Source organism: Rhincodon typus, chromosome 3 (assembly GCF_021869965.1).
Source record: "Rhincodon typus isolate 14 chromosome 3, sRhiTyp1.1, whole genome shotgun sequence".
Taxonomy (NCBI): domain Eukaryota; kingdom Metazoa; phylum Chordata; class Chondrichthyes; order Orectolobiformes; family Rhincodontidae; genus Rhincodon; species Rhincodon typus.
In genome coordinates, this window is record NC_063334.1 from 28427211 (window position 1) to 28446855 (window position 19645).

At 41.3% G+C, this 19645-nt stretch overlaps 1 protein-coding gene across 2 annotated transcripts in view; it reads left to right on the top strand.

Moving 5' to 3' along the window:
• The first annotated feature begins 664 nt into the window (after nt 1–664).
• The window catches only part of aco1 (aconitase 1, soluble), a 65033-nt gene continuing 46052 nt past the window's right edge, over nt 665–19645 (top strand). The window contains exons 1-3 of one of the 2 annotated variants that reach the window (XM_020526863.2): nt 665–795; nt 14660–14799; nt 18707–18875. In XM_020526863.2, the coding sequence (XP_020382452.1) occupies nt 14691–14799; nt 18707–18875 (278 nt within the window). In that variant the 5' untranslated portion in view covers nt 665–795; nt 14660–14690. Of the gene's footprint in view, nt 796–1119; nt 1249–14659; nt 14800–18706; nt 18876–19645 lie in introns of those variants that run through there. The other variant, XM_048593388.1, reaches the window with a different exon arrangement.

Sequence of the window (19645 nt, forward strand, 5' to 3'; positions counted from 1 at the left end):
CGTCTCCACATCTCAAATCTTCTAGTGCAGTCTCAAATCATGAGGGGCAGAGATAACGTGAATATTCAAAGTCTTTTTCCTCGGGTGGAGGAGTCCAAAACTAGGAAAGATTCAAAAAGGATAACTTTTTCATGCGGAGTGTGGTGCATGTATGGAATGAGCTGCCAGATTAAGTGGTGGAGGCTGGCACAATTACAACATTTAAAAGGCTTCTTGATGGGTACTTGAGTAGGAATGTTTAGAGGGATACGGGAGATATGATAACAAATGCGACTAGATCAAGTTGGGAATGTCTGATCGGCATGGGCGACTTGGACCAAAGGGACTGTTTCCGTCCTGTATGACTCTATGACATTTCCATGGTCCACGCAAACGTTTTAGTCTGCAGATAATCATGCAACGCCCCTCTGAGAGCTTCAATGGAATCTGTATTCAGCATGCTCTGGGGGCAGTGCAAAGCAAGCAGAAAACAACCCAGAATCTGGTCTTTCTTTCGTGTTGGTTGCTAACGCCATTATGCTGCTGACTAGCCTCTAAGAGCAACAGAGTCCAGGAGGGGCCTCAGTGATTGGCGACTCTCCAGAAAACTTTGTCCCCAGAGGCACGCGGTCTTGTGCGCGAAGAAGTGGGTGTGGACAACCAGTGACGTCACTCGCATGCGCGGCGGCCGTGCACTGTGTGGCTGGGTGCATGCGCAGTGGTGTCGGGAGCTATGAGCGGCCGGGCGGCTGAATGAGGTAGTTCAGTCAGTGAATTTCAGGCAAATTAAGCAGCTGGCTCTTCGGACCTCAAAAGGTAACGGCTGACTCTTATTAACGGCAGCCTGGAGGCCTGGCTTACCCAGAAATGTTGCGTTTAAACTTAAGTTCTGAACTTGTGAATAGATTCGAGCGGCAGCAGCACGAGAATCTTGTGCACTTAGCAACGCAGGCAGAGCTGGGGAAAAGTCCAATAACCTGTGGAATGAGAGCGACGCAGGCAGAGCTGGGGAAACGTCCAGTAAACTGTAAACTGAGAGCAATGCAGGCAGAGCTGGCGAAAAAAGTCCAGTATCTCTGCAATGAAAGCAATGTAGTCACGGCTGGGTATAAATCGAGTATCCTGTGCAATGACAGTAATGCAGGCAGAGCTAGCGAAAAGTCCAGTGTCCTCTGCAATGATAGCAATAGACGCAAGGCTGGGAAAAGTCTTATGTTCTGTCCACTGACAGCATCCGAGGCACGACCTGGGGAGGCTACAGGACCACAGGTTAGAGATCAGGACGAGCTATAGGTATACAGGGCCTGTGTTGTTACAGTAATCAGACAGGACTTGGAGTAAGTGCTAGTGTATCGTAGCAGGTTTGGGTGGGAGGAGTTATGGTGCTAGTTGTGAATACTCCTTTCTGTAAGGGAAAGTTGGCCAGAAATATCTTGTTCACTGTTTTGATGCTGTCACATTGTGCAAAATCAATTATCTGTTGTGTGTACAAAGTGTCAAGCGAAGCAGGCATGCCATCTCCTTATAAATAGTTCCTTCCAGATGTAATCCTTTGCTGCTTGAAGGTGCAATGATAAATTTATATTACATTTACCATAATAGCAATTAATTATTGTGAAAGAGACAAACATGTTGCCAAAGCTGCTTGTCTTGCACTCATCAGGACAAATGCAAGAATTCCAAATTTCAAACGATCGTAATGTATGTGACAGGTGAAAAGCATATTGCTTGGTTTACATTTTGACTCTGGGCTAGGTCCTTGCCATAGCAAAAGCAACAGGGAACAACATACTCCACAACCTTCTGCTTAAACAAAAAAAAAAGTCTTTTGTTTACAGAGAAAACATCCCTGCATGTGAATATGTCACAAGTGTAAATGAGCCACACTGAGCTTGACTTATCTTAAGTTCATTAGTTTAGCAGTTGGCTATATATTGGAGTAAATTGGTACTCACTAAGATTGCTGGCTAAATTCTGACACCTACTAAACTTGTCGGCTTATACATTATTTAAGGATTCGGAGTACGACAATAAAATGGTTTCAATTGCTCCATTTTGGTACTTGGTCTTCCTAGAACATTCAGAACAAATTTTATTTATTGAGTGGGAATAAGTTTCCAACTTGTCTTATTGCTGGTGTTGCCGTGACAGTTTTGTTTGTTTATTTATAATAATACATATTAAAACTAATGTGTTTATCAATTATTCACTTATGCCATTTACCATAGTGAAAAAAGATCTGATATAACTGCTCTTCAGAGTTTGGTACCATAACGTATTCAATTTGAGTTGATCACTTGGTGTATTGACACTTTTGCTCAGGAAAATGTAAGCAATTGATGAAATCTTCAGTGTATGTGCGTATGTATTATAGAAAGCATAGTTTTGGTTTTTGATATTTGGAATCAGCAACCCACCACTAGGTTGAGATGATGGTAAAATTGCACTGTTCTTTTCTTTGTTTTACCCCTTGCAGCGTATATAGATCTGCATTCTCAATATCTTAAACTAACAATCGTATCAGTCATTAAATTCTCACTGTTCATATTCTAGAGCAGTATACAATAGAATCCATATTTTGTTATTCCAATAGATTTTACAGCAACTTTTGCAGAACATTTTTTTAAACGGGTTAAGAATTGCATACTGCAAATTTGTGACAATATAATTCGGAGAAAAATGCTTGAAGAATGTTTTAGATTGTGATGGATGTATGTTTTATTAATTCATTTCCAGGCGATGGGCATTGGACTGGGGTACAAATTTTGCCCAATGCTAATTACTGTCAAAGTTAATGGTGAACTGCATCGTTAAACAGTTGCTGTGTGCTTTTTATATTTTACTGCAGATTGCAACAGCTGAGCAGCTTATTAGATCTTTTTAGATGGCAGTTAATAGTCTGGAGCCAGCGTCCACACTAGATAAGGATAGCAGATTTCTTTCCCTAAAGGGCATTTGTGTATTGGATAAGATGTTAATTTAAACCCAGTAGTTTCATGGTCACTGTTACTGATTTTTTTTTTGTAATTTTAGGTTTATTTAGCTGTCTGAATTTAAATCTTGCTGTTGACATGGTGGGATTTGAACGCGTTTTCAGAGCATTAGTTATTCTTTGTTCACCCTTACTTCTGAAAACGTTCAGTGTTGATATGAATGTGAAGTCTGCTTAACGCAGTTCAATAGTGGTACAGTAGTGATACTGCTTTTCATACAGCATGAATTTCTTTAAAAAGTTTTTAGTACATTGTCATCTCTGAGTTTGAGTTGTGTCAAAATCTCACCATTAACCATGTTATGGAAGATCAGGTTTCCAGATGTTACTGATGGCCTGCTGCATTGCTGCAAATGTCGTCCTCCCCCTGAGCTGTTATATTTCTGCCAAAGGAGAATACCTGCAGCATGGTGGCAGTCCTTCAGTAAATTGATTGCAAAAGATGACTTGACATTCTTCGAAAAGAGCGTGTAATTTTTCCAGTCATCTCAACCAATATCATTGTGAGTCGCAATCCTGGTACTTCCTTCCTAATAGCACTCGGGAGCGCCTTCATTCAAGAAAGAGACTCAAGCCCTTCTCAAGTGCAACTCGGGATGCTAATAAAAGTTAGCTCTCCCTGTGACTCCTGAGTCCTTTTGATTTATTTTTTAAATAACAACATAAAGTAATCAATTTTAATTGCTGTTTATGGGAAGTTTTGGTAGCCTGTTGGTTGCCTTTTTTTTTTGTAAGAATCCCTACAGTGTGGAAATGGGTCATTCAGCCCAACAAGTCCACATCGACTCTCCGAAGAGCAAACCACCCAGACTCTCCCCTCCACCTTATCCCTGTAACCCTGCATTTTGCATGGCTTATCCATCTAACCTACATATCTTTGGGCTGTGGGAGGAAACCAGAGGAAATCCACACAGATAGGGGGAGAATGTGCAAACTCCACACAGACAGTTGCCCAAGGCTGGAATTGAAGCTGGGTCCCTGGTGCTCTGAGGTAGCAGCGATAACCTCTGAGCCACCATACCACCTTAGTTTTTACTTAGTTAAATGGCGATTGTGTGGCCACATGATGTCATTGGTTGTGTGATGCTGTGGAACATACTTTTAGGTGATGTCATGTGAAACAGCTTCCATTGATTAGGTTAACAAATGTAGAACATGGTCTGTGAGACACTGGAAGTGTGTTATGTCTGGTGCTAGGCAGACATCAGTGTGACCTTGCGTATTTTATCTGCGTTATGAAGTTGGATTTGGTGTTGTGCAGATTGTTGAAAAATGCACAGTAATCTTTTGTTGCATTTTTTTCTTACCTTTTCCTTCATTCTTTACTTTGAGGTGTAGAAATTAGGGTGAAGTGCAGCTTAGGATATGAAGGTTAGATCAAACTAAACAATTGAACCAAGCATTCGCAATGATTAATTGAGTCCTGACAGATACTTACCCTGAACTAACACCAAATAAAAATTTATCTAGACTTTACAACATTGTGATTTGAGGAAGTTTGCTGTACATAAATTGCCACATTTGCTACCTTATGATAGTGACTGCACATCATAGAATATAAAATGATTTGAGAGGTTGTAAAAGGGCCTGTTGAAATTGATATCTGTCTTGCATTCTTACCATTTTTAATGGTTCAATGAATGATGCTGCACACATTTATACTCTGGTGAATTGTCTGAACAGTAGCTGCCAATAAAAAGGTGATTCTGAAGTGATTAATAACTTGAATATAGAATGTTGTTCAGTGGAAGTAAACATTTTTCATTCAAATATGGGGAGTATAAAGCTTGCTTCTGTCAGGTTGGCAACTGTGTTCAATCTTCTAAAGCTATGACCAGAACAGCGCACCAGAATGGGTCACTTATAATTATACTGCATCAAGAGCCCAAAATTGGACATTCTAAATGGACCCACAGACAGAGAAATTGGGCCTGATAGAAAATTGGCCAAACTAAATTAAAGTGCAACCAGCAGCTATCGGCTACAGAGAACAGTGGAAACCAAGTTCAAAAAAGGTTCGGGGGTGCCAGTTACAATTAGCCTGAGGATTGTGTATTGGAGAAGTTCAGTCTGACTTCCAGCTAATAACTGAGGACATGCCCTTTACTCCTCCCTGGCATGGCAACAGTGAAAGTTATTGAGGCGACCCCATTGGATGCTTTGATCCCAGCTCGTGATCTCATTGGCCAAAGGCTACAGAACATTCAGGAAGGTCTGGGACGAGAGGGGATAAGAACATGCACCTGGAAGCCACACCCCTCAGCAAAGACTCTAGCAAGAACTCAACCTGGCCCAGCTTTGGATCTCTGATTACCTGGACAGAGATCCACCCTGACCTACAAGACCCACCTTCATTGAAGACAGCCACCCCTATGTCAGAGAGGAAGGAGATTTCAACGGCCCAGCTCAAACATTTGGGTCTTTGTGTATAATACCCTTTCTCAGGTGTTTGATAAGGAATATTTTGTTAGTAAAATTAAGTTGAACCACACACCAAATTCCTTATCCCTTTGTCCACCTCACCGCCAAGAGCGCTTGGGTGGATTTAATAAATAGACTGGTTGAAGTGTCCAAAGCACAGACAACATTGGCATCCCTTGGTGACCTTCAATGAGAAATGTTTGTATAACCACAAGTCGAACCCACCACCCTTGAACTCTCTGATATTCAGCCTGAGTCTGAATTAAGAGGGCAGCTACTCCACACGATGGCAAGGATTCAAGTGGGTGAAAGAGGGTCAAGGTTTCTGACCAGTGATTGGGCCAGAAACAAAGTACTTATAATGTGAAGAGGACAAATAGCCAGAGTTAGTACAGAGTCAGGTACCCATGGAAAACAGAGCTAAGGAAACCAAATACACAGTCAGAGGAGCCACCAGGTGGCGAGAAACTAGATATTGGGGTTGGAGACCCATGAAAATACAGAGAAGGTAGAGTAAGGTTGGGAACCCCTGTGGAAAGAAATAGTGTAAAGGGTCAGGGACGCGGAGTCGTAGAGAAGTGGGAGGGTAGTTAATTTAAAAGAAACAATATAGGAAATGGCACAGTGCCCACAGACGGTGGAGGTATTAAAAAGAAGTATCTAAATAAGAACTGGCCCAGGTGTGTCGACTAATAGTGTGAGCAAATATTGGGTCTGGGACACACAGGACAGAACCACTGGGAAGCAGTGCAGAAAGCTGAAGGGAATTGTGCTTTAAAGCTCAGCAAGGCTATTGCAACAACCAGCTGCATGGAGCAGCTGAGGAGTAGAGAATTGGAGAAGGTGGAGCTAAGTAATGAACTGGAGAAAGTAAGAATCAAAGCAAAAGAGGAGCCAGATGAACGTGGGACACTTGGGACAGTTTCAGACCCAGCATGACAGAGTGTATCAGGAGGCACGGCATGCGGTCAGTGGTCAGGACTCAGCCCAAAAAGCTGTGGATGAGCTGACCAAGAAAACCTACAAGTTGTACTCGGAATCCTGAACCAGGCAGGCAAAGAAAATGGAGCCCGTGGTGTGGACCATTTGAAATGCCAGTGTGAGATTGAAAAATTAACATCCATCTCTCTGTGCAAAAGGGAATAATGGGAGCATTTGGGATAATAGAATTGGATGGGGACAGCTATAATGGAATAGATTGGGAGGAAATGGAAGAACAAGCCCATAGATATGTCAAGAGATTGGAGACCCCCACCTTGCTTTCTGCAAGATCATTCAGCATCCCCCAGGATCTTGCCCTGTCCCAATTAGCCCACTGATCACAACCTGTCAGGACGGCCGGACCAACAATCCAATTACTTATGTGTCCTCATTTACAGTGGTGCAATTGATGAAGATTATAAAAGGATCCCCATATTTGAGCCTACTGTTGATCCCCATGTTTTCGACAGCATTCATCGATAAAGGGTTCTCCATGGGGTTGATAATGTTGAGGAGGTAAAATTAATATTCATGTGTCTGAGCCTGCGATCCATTTTGCCTTACCCAATCCTCAGAATGTGGGAAGAGGGGAACTGCAGGCCATGAATGTGGTAATCCTAGCTGCTGAAGCATACAATAAGGGATACCTGGTGGAGGGATTAAATAAGTACAGGCAGTGAAAGGGAGAGCAACCAACAGCATTTGCCAGGCACCTGTAGATACTGAAAACAGAAGTCTTTGGTGACCTAGATTGGACTGTTCAAAAAATGCAAATTAGGGCAAATTGGACCCAGTCTGGCATGCCACTGAGGCAGTGAGGAAAGCCTAATTCTTCACCCATTGTTCTGTGTGGGCAGTGTGTATGAGATCGAAATTTTCACAGAAGACCCCAAATCAGGCAAGGGAAAAATGCACCCACTAATAGTTCCAAACTCCACTGCCATGTGGTGGAATGCTGGGGGTGACTGAAACATGGGACATTATTATCGGGGCCATACATCCATCCTGCAGTGAGATGTAGGGATCGGCAGCACGGAGGTCTGATGTAGTAGCTGTCACTGCAAGAGCAATGCTACAATTCACTTCACAAGGGACTGCAGGGTGCCCAGTCAATTAGTGTGCCACAGGAACCAGGTTCAAGACCCTGGTCTATGCAACTGGAAAGACAAGTAGTGGTTAATTTCATGAGGGAAATTGTGCAGCGAAGTTTAGTGGAAGAAATCTCACCATCTAACTCATTGTACTCCTGGGTGGATACATTTGCCAAAGCATGATGAAGCTGTGTCTCTACTCAGCGGGTGTGCAGCATCAGTTGGGACAGCCCCGGTAGACTGCGAGGTGGAAGGCTGTCCTGTGAGTTTTTGTGGAGCACTGAGATCCAGAATGACATTTAACGTGTTGTGAGCTTTTGATAGCTTTTGGTGCATCCGTAAGAAAACTCTGAGCAGATTCTTCTGGATGGATATGCAAACCTACCTCTGTTATACCTTGCTAATCCATCCTGATCATTCACCACTGTAGCCTGAATGTGCCAGTGCATCCTGGTTGTACACAGGGCTGCACCACCATACAGTGTGATAGAAGGGCATCATCATTTTCGTTTTTTGATCATTTATCATTCTATTGGCTAAACTTCAATCATTCAGACGTATGGGGCCAAAGCACCGACTCCATTCCACTCGCCCCACCCCCGTGGCAACAGTGAAGGGTGTTGGCGTGACCTCATTGGATGCTTTGACCCCAGCTCGTGGTCCCATTGACCAAAGGCAAAGAATGTTTCAGGAAGGTGCAGTGCAGCTCGAGGGAGATAAGAGAACATACCTGGAAGCCATCTCCTCAGTGAAGACTGACAGTGAAGAATCGACCTGCCCCAGCAGTGGAGCTCTGACCACCTGGAGAGAGAGAGAGAAAAACCCTGCCCTGACCTGCGAGATCCATCTTTTGTGGAAGAGAGCCAACCTTGCTTTGGAGAGGAAGAAGATTCCAATGGCCCAGCTTAAACACGCGAATCATTGTGGGTAACATTTTTTCTTGGATGGAGAGAACTATATAAGCAGTAAATATTGTAGGAATTTGGGAAAAGCTCACATGGCATTTTAATAAGGAATATTTTGTTAATGAAGTAGAGTTGAACCGCAAACCAAATTCTGTCTCATTGGCCACCTCACTGAATGCTTTGGTAAATTTGCGTTTAATACATAAACTGGTTGAAGTTTTCAAAGCATGGACGACAACAGAAATACTAGTTCCCATAAGCACTCGATGATGAAGAATGAAGTAAAAAAATTCAGCTCTTCCTAATTTCTTTTCAGTCCCCGATTCCAAATCATGGAAATTCACCCTAGTTTTTCAAACTTCCTTGGCCTTGACTTTCCTGGTAAAGATTATTTTCTTCCCTAAACCTAAATCTTGGAATTAGGGTGCAACTTTTACCAATTCTCCAGGGCGACAGAATTTGAAAAGCTAAGGTGTAGCTGAAATCAGACACAAAGATTAAAATAGCAGGCAGGTGCTATGAGCCAGGTTAAAACAGCTCACAGTTCAATTGTACAAATATGAACTCTGCTCTGTTTGGTAACTGTCTATGGTTTCTTCATATATTTTAATGTGTAGATGAACAAGATGAATAAATCATCCAATACGTTGCTGACTTCTCGTGCTGCTGTTGTGTAATTTTGAGGGGTAAGCTTGGAGTGAAGAAAATAGTAAAATTCTGTACTGAGTTCATTTTGATCAATAATTAACTCTAAGTTCTTCAGGTTGGCAAATATTGTTTAATTATTTTAGAACATTCTTTTTGCAGTACACTGATTACTATATTAACTATCTGGTGTTTCTCTGAATTGAAGAAGCTTTGGTTTTGTTTTTGATTTGTTGATTTCTTGTGAAGATACTACGTCAAATCTTATGGAAGAACAACACATTTTACATTGTATTATATTTATCGGTTGTAGGTATAACTGGATTGATGAAAAGGCAGTGAAGCATCCTTATATAAAAATTTTAAATTAACTTTTTCAAATGTGATGGGACACACCTAGAGTTGGTGAGACTGAACTTGCCCTCTTGCGTCTTCTGTTTATACTTGGTAATTTTGGATAGTAATATGAAGGAGTTAGGTAGATGTTGCATTAATTAGGCTTTCCTTGAGTTAGAATACCAAAGGGGTGATTATAATTGAGGTGTTTAATGTGATTGAAGAAGTGTATTGAATTCTGTAGGATTTACAGCTGGCCATATGGCCTTTCTGGCTTATTCAGTGTTTAACATTTCATCTCTTCCCACCCTCTTCGATTCATCCAATTAGCATATTTTCTATTCCTTTCTCGCCTCGTGTACTTAGCTATATTCCCCTGAAATGCTTCTATACTTCCTTCACAACTAGATGTAGTGGAAAGTTCCACATTTGTTTTATTACTCAGTGGATAAAGTTTCTCCTAAATTCCTTACTAGATTTATTAGGGATTAGTTATATAGATGGCCCCCTAGTTTTGATTTTGTCTGTAAGTGGAAAAATTGTCCCTACCTTTACTGTATCAAACTTCTTTTATAATTTGAAAGACCTCTTACTGGTCATTCCCCAACCTTCAAATTCATAGACAATACCGTCATACCTGGTAGCAACCTAATGAACCTTGTCTGGACTGTCTGCAATGCCACTATATCTTTCCTTAGAGAACAGGCATAAAACTGTTGACAGTATTCCAGCTGTGCTCCCTTGGATACTTTTTAGCAAAATCTCCCTTCATTTATACTCCATTCCATTTGCTTTCTCTCTTGCTCCCTCAACTTGATATGAGCTTTTTGTGATTCATGGATGAGGACTCCCAAATCCTTTTGTTTTGTAGCTTTCTTCAGTCTTTTGCTGTTTAAATAATATTTAGTTCCTCTATTTTTCCTGCCTAAGTGTATAACCTCGCATTTTTCCCACATTATATTTCATCTGCTAAGTTTTTAATGATGTTCTTTTTAATGTACAGAACTGTTCAAAGTATTGCAAATATGGTCTTATCAATGTTTGTTTTATATAGGTTCAACTGAACTTGTGTTTTTTTTAAAATCATGGTCCTGTACAGGTTTAACATAATTGCGAATATTCCATTACAGTTAGTTAATTGATATGACCTGCTGAGAATTGCTTTGGTACGTTAATGCAGGATTGCATGCATCTCCAAACCAAGACCAAGAATCTGTGCAAATAGCAAATTTCACACACACCACCTTTTGACTAAAGAGGCTTCTGGATTCCTTTATTGCATTTATTAGTGACTAAGCTTCTCCCAGAATTGGAGAAATCTTCTACGTCTAGTTGATATGGACTCTAAAGATTAGAATGGGCACAGAAACAATTACAAGCATCAGATTCAATGCCAAGATGTTTATTCAGCCCCACTGACCAAGGTAAATGAAAGCTGTTTCTTCTAGTAAAAGTCCAGGACAAGGTAGCATAACCTCAGAATTAAAGCTAGTCTGGCTAGAGGCAATGACTGGAAGTACCTCTTCATGAAAAGGGCAGTGGAAATCTTGGTGAGTCAAAACTACAGCAATTGCTGGAGAAACTCAGGAGGTCTAGCAACATCTGTGAATTAAAAACAGAATTAATGTTTTGGGTCCAGTGACTCAGAAGGGTTATGGTATTTTAAAAAAAAAATGAAACCAAGGTGGGTAGATGAGATTTAAAAATACAGATCAACCATGATCTATAAGAATCTTGGACAGATACAAAGGGTTGAATAACCTGCTGTTCCATGTTCCACTGAAAGTACAGTTTATAATGATGTATGTTTAGTATTTTGTATGATGACTTGATAAATTGAATGACAATAAATAGCCACTGAGACAACATTTGCAATCTTTCCCTTGTTCTGCTACATGGCCCTTAATTTGGACTCATGATATGTTTACTGATGGTACCAGCTTACTATTTATGACCCTCTATTCTGTGCTACTTGTCCATTATCAGCTTAAAACTGGATTTTGTCTGGATCTTCCTTTACGTGTATGAGGTTACTTCATTACCTGAGGAATTGTGAATAGAACATTACACTGATTACCTCTAATAAAAACTGAAAGAACAGCGGATGCTGTAAATCAGGAACAAAAAACAAAGTTGCTGGAAAAGCCCAGCGGGTCTGGCAGCATCTGTGTCGGTAAAAAACGGGGTTAATATTTCAGGTCCGTTGACCCTTCCTTAGAACTGAGGGTTCTGAGGAAAGGTGACCGGACCCGAAACGTTAACTGTGTTTTTTCCCTCACAGATGCTGCCAGACCTGCTGGGCTTTTCCAGCAACTTTGTTTTTGTTCCTGATGAAGCCTAGATGGCTTCATTTAGGATTATTTAGAACTACATGTCTTTTGCATTGATCAAAAAACCAAAAGAACTGTGGATGCTGGAAATCAGAAACAAAAATGGAAATTGCTGGAAAAACTCAGTAAGTCCAGCAGCATCTGTGGAGAGAAAGAAGAGTTAACGTTGTGGGTCCAGTGACCCTTCTTCAGAATTGATGGCAGCTAGGAAAAAGTTGTTTTTGTTTCTGCAGAAAATAGAGTGGGGTAAGGAATAAATGGCAGATGGAGATAGAGCCCAAAGGGAGAGAAAAACAGTTGGACAGACAAAGAGTGGATAATTGTCAGCCTAGGAGAATGAATAGCTACTAATGGGACTATTAGTAGCTAATAATAGGTTGTGTTTAATACCAGACCATGTGATAACGATGCCTGGTGTGTGGGGGTTGAGGAAAGCATGGGCAGGGTGCTCAAGCCCCAAAGTTGTTGAAGTCGATATTGAATCCAGAAGGTTGTAGAGTTCCCAAGTGGAAAATGAGTTGATGCTCTTCCAGCTTGCACTGAACTTTGCTAGAGCACTGCAGCAAGCCTGAGACAGAGATGTTGGCCAGGGAAGAAGGTGGTGATTTAAAGTGGCAGACAATGGGAAGTTCAGGATCTTTTTTGTGGACAGAACAAAGCTGTTCTGTGAAGCGGTCACTCGGTTTGCATCCACCCATACTACACATGATATTTGGTTTGTTGTGCTGTTAAAGGACAGATGGTGTTAATCCATAGATGGAATTTAATGTTGCCAAATAGGTCCTGATCACTGCTCAGAACTGGTTGAAACTTGCATTGCTTTTGTGGGACAGGGCTTTGGACATTTAACTGACCATGTTGGACTTTGAAACAAAAACAGAAATTGTAGGAGGAACTTAGCAAGTCTGGCAGCATCTGTGATGAGATCATAGTTAACGTTTCAAGTCCAGTCACCCCACCCTGCTCAGTGTTGGCCCTTCTCTGGGATTCAGGACTTTGAGGTGGAAATCCTGCCTGCCCAGAGATGCTGGCACGTCTTTACCGGGGATCATTTGGTGGATCCCTGAACTCTGATCAGTGAGGGTGGGATGGGGGTGTTGTGGGAAGCGGGTTCAGGTGTTTTGGGGGCAAGGAGAAAAGGGGTGGCTTTCTGTGTTCACCTCGCTACATGGTTGTTGGGTAAACTAGGCACTAAGTGACCTCTGAAATAAGGATTTCCCACCCATCAAACCCTAAAAGAACGTTGGTAAACAAAAGGGTTTGTCTGGCAGTCTTCAGGAGATGCAGGAAAGTTGTGCCATTTGCAGTTAATCTCTGAGCCTCCATTAGATCTGATGCTCAGGGATAACTGGTGTTAGTTGGCTCAGTAATGAACATTCTGCTGTGAGTGGACAAGTTTCCCACATTTGATATTTCTGCCTGCAACTTAACTATGGTGGGAGTTGAGGGAGGGTACTGCCTGCTGTTGCAGCTTTCTTCTGCAATTGTGGATCTAGCAGCCTCATTTGCTGCCACAGCAGGCTGCATTAAGTCTAGGCTCTTGTAATATTCTCTTAGTAATGTTCTAGTGGTCAGTGGGTCTGGTGTCAGTGATAGGGAAACTTACTGGAAAAATGGAGGGACCGAATTAATCTCCATTTGGATAGTCAACATGGCTTCATCAGGGGGAGGTCATGTCTAACAAATTTGATTTTTTTTCTCAAGGAGGTGACTAGATGGGGCTGATGCACTTGATCTGGTCTACATGGGCTTCAGTGAGGCTTTTGACAAAGTTTTGCATGGTTAACTGGTTAAGATGCCAAGAGCCCATGGGATCCAGGGCAATTTGGATTCATATTAGCTAACGGCAAGAAGCGGAGATTGATGGTTGAAGGATATCTTTGTGACTAGAAGGCTGTGTCCAGTGGTATACCATGGGTTCTGTGCTTTGATCCTTGCTGTTTTCAGTGTACATTCATGATCTCGACATGCATGCAGGAAATATGGTCAGTAAGTTTGCAGATGATGTGAAAATTGATGGTGTGATAGATAACAAGGAGGAAAGCCCTGGACTACAGCACAATACGGATGGACTGACCAGATGGGCAGCACAGTGGCAAATTTAATTCTGAGAAATGAAAGGTGATATACTTCAATGGAACTTGCAAGGCAAGCATGCGCTTGTTGAATTTCAGGACCCTATGAAGTACAGAGGATCAGAGAGACTTTGGTGTACATGTCCCTGATCTTTTAAGGCAGCATGACAGGTAGATAAGATGGTTAAAAAGGCATATGGAACACTTGTATTTATTAGTCATGGCATTGAATACAAGAGTAAGGAGGTTACGATGTAGCTGTTTATAATGTTTCTTAGGCCATAATTTGAATACTGTGTGCAGTTCTGGTTGCCACTCTGTAGGAACTTATGGTTTGTACTAGAGAGGGTGCAGAGGCAATTCACCAGAACGTTGTCGGGGCTGGAATGTTGTGCCATTTGGCTATGAAAAGAGACAATCTAAATTGGGGTTGTTTTCCTTGAAGCAGAGAATGTTGAAGAGGGGACCCGTTTGGAGGTGTAAAAAGTTCTGCTGGGCAGAGATAGGATAAGTAGGATCTTAGATGAGTTAATAACTGGGGGATATTTTTAAGTTAAGGAGTAGGAGGTTTAGTTGGATTTGAAGACATATTTTTCATTCAATGTGGTTTTGGGTATCTGAACTCATTGCCTAAAAACGTGGTAGAAGTGGGAACCTCAAGATATTTAAGAAGTATTTAGATGAACATTTGAAACACTATAGCTTACAAGGCTGTGGGTCAAGTGCTGAAAAAAGGGATTAGAATGGATGGATGTTTGGTGAACGGAACGGACTCAATACCGAAGGGCCTGTTTCTGTGCAGTAGGTCCTCTAAGACTCCCACTGCTCTAATGGGGTGCATCTTAATATTGGGACCCTAAATTAGCTTGTTAACTTTATTTTAACAAAATCATATTTTTTTTAGCATCTTAGGTGATCCTTCTTGTCCACTGGGCATGTTGAAAATAATGAACAACCCATACGCCGACCTCTTGGAGCCTCTTGATCCTAACTGGAAGGAAAAGAAGTTCTACAATCTGTGCAAATTGGGAGATGAAAGATATGGTGAGGAAACACACAATATCACAGGTTATCCACTGGATGCATGTATTTGAATTGATTGACACAAGGCCATTGAGTTAACCAGCTTGGTGAATCCAGCAATTTTAAATTGGATTGCCACTGAGTGTCTCACATTGGGAGCTAATGGTTCAAGCTCCTCTTCAGAATGTGTATAAAGAGAAAAAAGGCAGTGCTACAGTTCTTCTCCATTAGTGTGTTGACTTCTGAGGAGGAATTATGATATTCCTGTACATATTGCAGTTTATTCGCTTTTATAAGTTGCACTGTTCATATATGGATTGAAAAATGAACACGCAGTGTAATCCTTTCAAATCGTGAAGTTCTTCTATATGGATAGTAGGATCCTTTTGCAGTTCTTGTAGCTTAAAAGGTTTAAATTAGCAATGACTGGGAGGGAAATATTTCAGAAAAAAAAAGTTGACAATGAATGGAATGGACCTAATATTTACACACTTCATAAGCTTTTATTTGTAGAGACCAGATCACAAACATGTATCTCCAAATCTGAGAACCACTGTTTCAGTTTGCACCTTTATAATCTTTTGAAAACCATGTGAAAAAACAAACCAAAGGGCACCTTAATTATTTTTGATCAACCTGTTTGGACGTCACATCATGAGGTGGCACCTGAATCTGGATTTTGTGGCTCACTGGTAGGACTACCACTGTTCCACAATGCCCTTGGGGACACCTGATACAGGAGCACAAGTGGCTTCCCAATTAATCTACACCACTTGAATACATTTCAATATGCAATTAGTAGACAGTTAACAATATATTGTTAATTGTTTTATTTTCACTCATGCTTTGCAGTGTGCAGATGCCAAGAGTGTCAAATACTAGAAGCAGGCTTAGACATAGAAATTGAGCTTATTCTACCATCATACAAAAATGGTTACTGAGAAATCTAAAACTAAAACGCAAAAAGCGATGGAAGTTGCAAAAATATGTCTTTTTATACCTAGGCTTGTAACTAGTGAGGTCGCAGCCATCATCTCCTAATTCCCACGTATCTTCTGGAAAGAGGGTCTTATTGAGACAAATTGTCAAATGCTTCCAGTTTATGTTGGAAGTCAAAAAATAAGAGTATGCTCTGCATCCAAATGATCAAATGGTTAGAAAATCATCAAAGGGGCACAGTTTCTGTCTTCATATAGATCACAGAGCAAAGGTCACGTCTCTGTATAGATCGTAGAGCCCAAGTCCTGTTGGTGGAGCAGCAATGGCAGGAGTCTCTGGTGGTAATCTGGGAGTCACAGTAGAAATTCATTCCAAGGAAGAACATACTAATGGGAGGATGAGGCAACCATGGCTGATAAGGAAAGTCAGGGACAGCATAAAAACAAAAGGAAAGGCGTATGATGTGGTGAAGATTAGTAGGAAGCCAGAAAATTGGGAAACCTTTAAAAATCAGTAAAGGACAACTAAAAAAGCAATAAGGGTGGAAAAGATGAAATATGAGGATAAGGTAGTTAGTAATATAAAAGAAAATTGCAAGAGATTTTAAATATCTAAAAGGTACGAGCGGGTGGACATTGGACTGCAGGAAAATGAGGCTGGAGAAATGGTAATGGGGAACACAGAAATGGCAAAGGAACTGAATAGGTACTTTGCATCAATCTTCATGGTGGAAGACATGAGTAGAATACCAGAGGTTCAAGAGAGTCAAGGGGCAGAGGTGAGTGTTGTGGCCATCACTAAGGAGAAGGTGATGGGGTAACTGAAAGACATGAAGGTGGATAAATCACCCAGACATGAAGGACTATATCCCATAGTTCTCAAGGAGATAGCTGAGGAAATTGCGGAGCCATTGGTGGTGACCTTTCAAGAATCACTGGAATCAGGCAGCGTTGCAGAGGACTGGGAATGGTTTACGTAACACCCCTATTCAAGAAGGATGGGAGGCAGAAAACAGGAAATTCTTGGCCACTTAGCCTGACCTCTGTCATCGGTAAGATTTTAGAGTCCATTATTACGGATGCGATTGCTGAGTACTTGGAAGTGCATGGCAAAATAGAGTTGACACAGCACGGGCTTCATGAAGGGGAGGTTGTGCCTGACAAATTTGTTGAAATTCTTTGAGGAGGTGATCAGCAAGTTAGACATAAGAGATCTAGTGGGCGTGATCTATTTCGATTTCCAGAAAGCCTTTGACAAGGTGCCATGCAGGTGGCTGCTAAGCCTGTGCCCATGGTGTTAGGGGCTAGGTACTGACAAAGATAGAGATTTGTTGACTGGCAGAAGGTAGAGAGTAAAAAGGAATCTTTTTCAGGATGGCAGCTGGTGACTAGCGGAGTTCTGAGGGGCTCATTTTTGGGACCGCAACTATTCACATTATACATTGATAATCTGGACAAAGGAACTGGGGGAATTGTTGTTAAGTTTGCAGATGACAAAGGTAAGTGAAGGGGCTGGTAGTGTTGAGGAGACAGGGAAGCTGCAGAAGGACTCAGACAAGCTAAGAGAGTGTGAGCTTCTTCACTCTGGTGGGGAGAATAGAGGTATAGATCTTTTAAATGGGCAAAGACTTTGGAAATCTGAAACACAAAGGGACTTGGAAGTCATAGTTGGGATCCTGTTAAGGATAACATGCAGTTTCTGTTGGCAGTTAGGGAGGCAAATGCAGTTTTAACATATATTTTGAGAAGGCTAGAGTACAAGAACAGGGATGTATTGCTGAGGTTTTATAAGGCTCTGGTCAGACTGCATTTGGAATATTGTGAGTAGTCTTGAGCTTTGTATATTAAGGAAGGATGTGCCGGCCTTGGACGGGGCTCAAAAGAGGTTTACAAAAAATATCCTGGGGATGAAGGCCTTATCATTTGAGGAGTAGTTGAGAACCCTGGGTCTGTACTCAATGGAGTTTAGAAGGGTGAAGGGGGATCTCATTGAAACTTGCAGAATACTGATGGGCCTGGATAAAGTAGAACTGGAGACGGTATTTCCACTAGTAGGAGAGATTAGGACCCGAGGACACAGCTTCATACTGAAGGGACATACCTTTAGAACTGAGATGAAGAGGAATTTTTTCAGCCAGAGAGTGGTGAATCTGTGGAATTCATTGCCACAGAAGGCTGGGGATGCCATGTCACTGAGTAAATTTCAGACAGAGGTAGCTAGGTTCTTGATTGAGGGGATCAAGGATTTCAAGAGAAGACAAGAGAATGGAGTGTAAAAACATATCACCTGTGATCGAATGGTGGAGCAGACTTGTTGGGCCAAATGGCCTAATTCTGCTCCTATATTTATGGTCTCGGTCAGAATCTGTATATTATTCGAGTTGTACCAACAGCAAATGCTGTTATCAGAGGGCAACTGTTGGTTTGGCTATAAACTGTAATTGGTCCTTACTTAAGGAAATTTAGTGAATCAGAAAAGTATTGCTGCATCTGATGTTAACTGTGCGTGGTAGGTAAGTGAGAATCTAGTGGATACAATCATATTTTCGATATAAATCTTTCCTGTTGTTTATTCTCCTCCACTTTCTTCGCCATTCCCATGGTGGCCTTCAGTCATCAAGGTCTTCAGCTCTGGAATTCCCTCCATAAAGCTTTCCATATGCCTATACCCATCTCCTCCTTTAAGCTAAAAAAATTACTACTTTGAACACTCCTATGGTTACAAGTCCTAACATATCTCTCTCTCTGACTCTGTTAAATTGTGAAGCACCTTTTTTACTTGGTTAAAGTTGCTATTTAAATGCAAGTTATTTTTGTTCTCCCCTTTCCTCTTCCTCCCTCCCTACTATTTCTTTAACAGTGCTGCTGCTGCTACTTACCTATTAACCATGAATTTCTGCAAGCTATGACAGGTGTTCCTGCAGTTTTTATCCTGTAATTGTTGTCCTAAGTTATTTTAAGATGATATTCATTCATCTTTCCCTTGATAGCACGTTTGCCGTTCTCTATCCGTGTACTTCTGGAAGCAGCAGTCAGAAACTGCGACTGTTTTCTTGTGAAGAAAGATGATGTTGAAAACATATTGAACTGGAAGGTGACCCAACACGAAGGTGTTGAAGTGCCTTTTAAACCTGCTCGTGTCATCTTGCAGGATTTCACGTAAGTGTAGCTTCAGCATAAAATGATGCATTATTGAAATCTAATGAATGCAGTTTGTAAAAAGAAAAAGGGTTAAGCGTAATATCCAGTCAATGTTTATAGTATTTTACACTATAGAAGGAAAGGAGGAATATGATCAAAGGGCAAATTGTTTTGTTTTATTTGTTTATAGGATTAACAGAAGCTTGATTCTGTGCACCTATCTCCATAACAAATCAATCATTTCCTGTTCTATCGCTTCCAGTACATTTCCCTGGTACCTAAAGTTTACCAATTGACTGAAAGAAGTTTTATGATCAGTTCTGACATGTTTGTTTTTATTTTTGCATTCTCTGGATGGTATTTGCACATTGGATAATGGATAACACATGTATAGTGTTTGCTTTAAGCATAATACAGTTGAAATAAAAGCTGTATCTTATGCACAAAAAGCAGGCAAAATCCAATCCAGCCAATTACTACCCCATCGCTCTGCTCTCAATCATCAGTAAAGTGAGAGAAGATGTCATTAATAGCACAATCAAGCAGCACCTGCTCAGCAATAACCTGCACACTGATGACCAGTTTGGATTCCACCACATCCACTCAGCTGCTATACTTATTACAGCCTTGGTTTGAACATGGACAAAACAGCTGAATTCCTGAGGTGAGTTGAGAGTGACAATCCTTGACATCAAGGCTACATTCAACCAGCAAGGAGCCCTAACAAAACTGAAATGATTGGGAGGAATCCAAGTCGACTTTCAAAAAGTCGACTTGACATAAGTCGA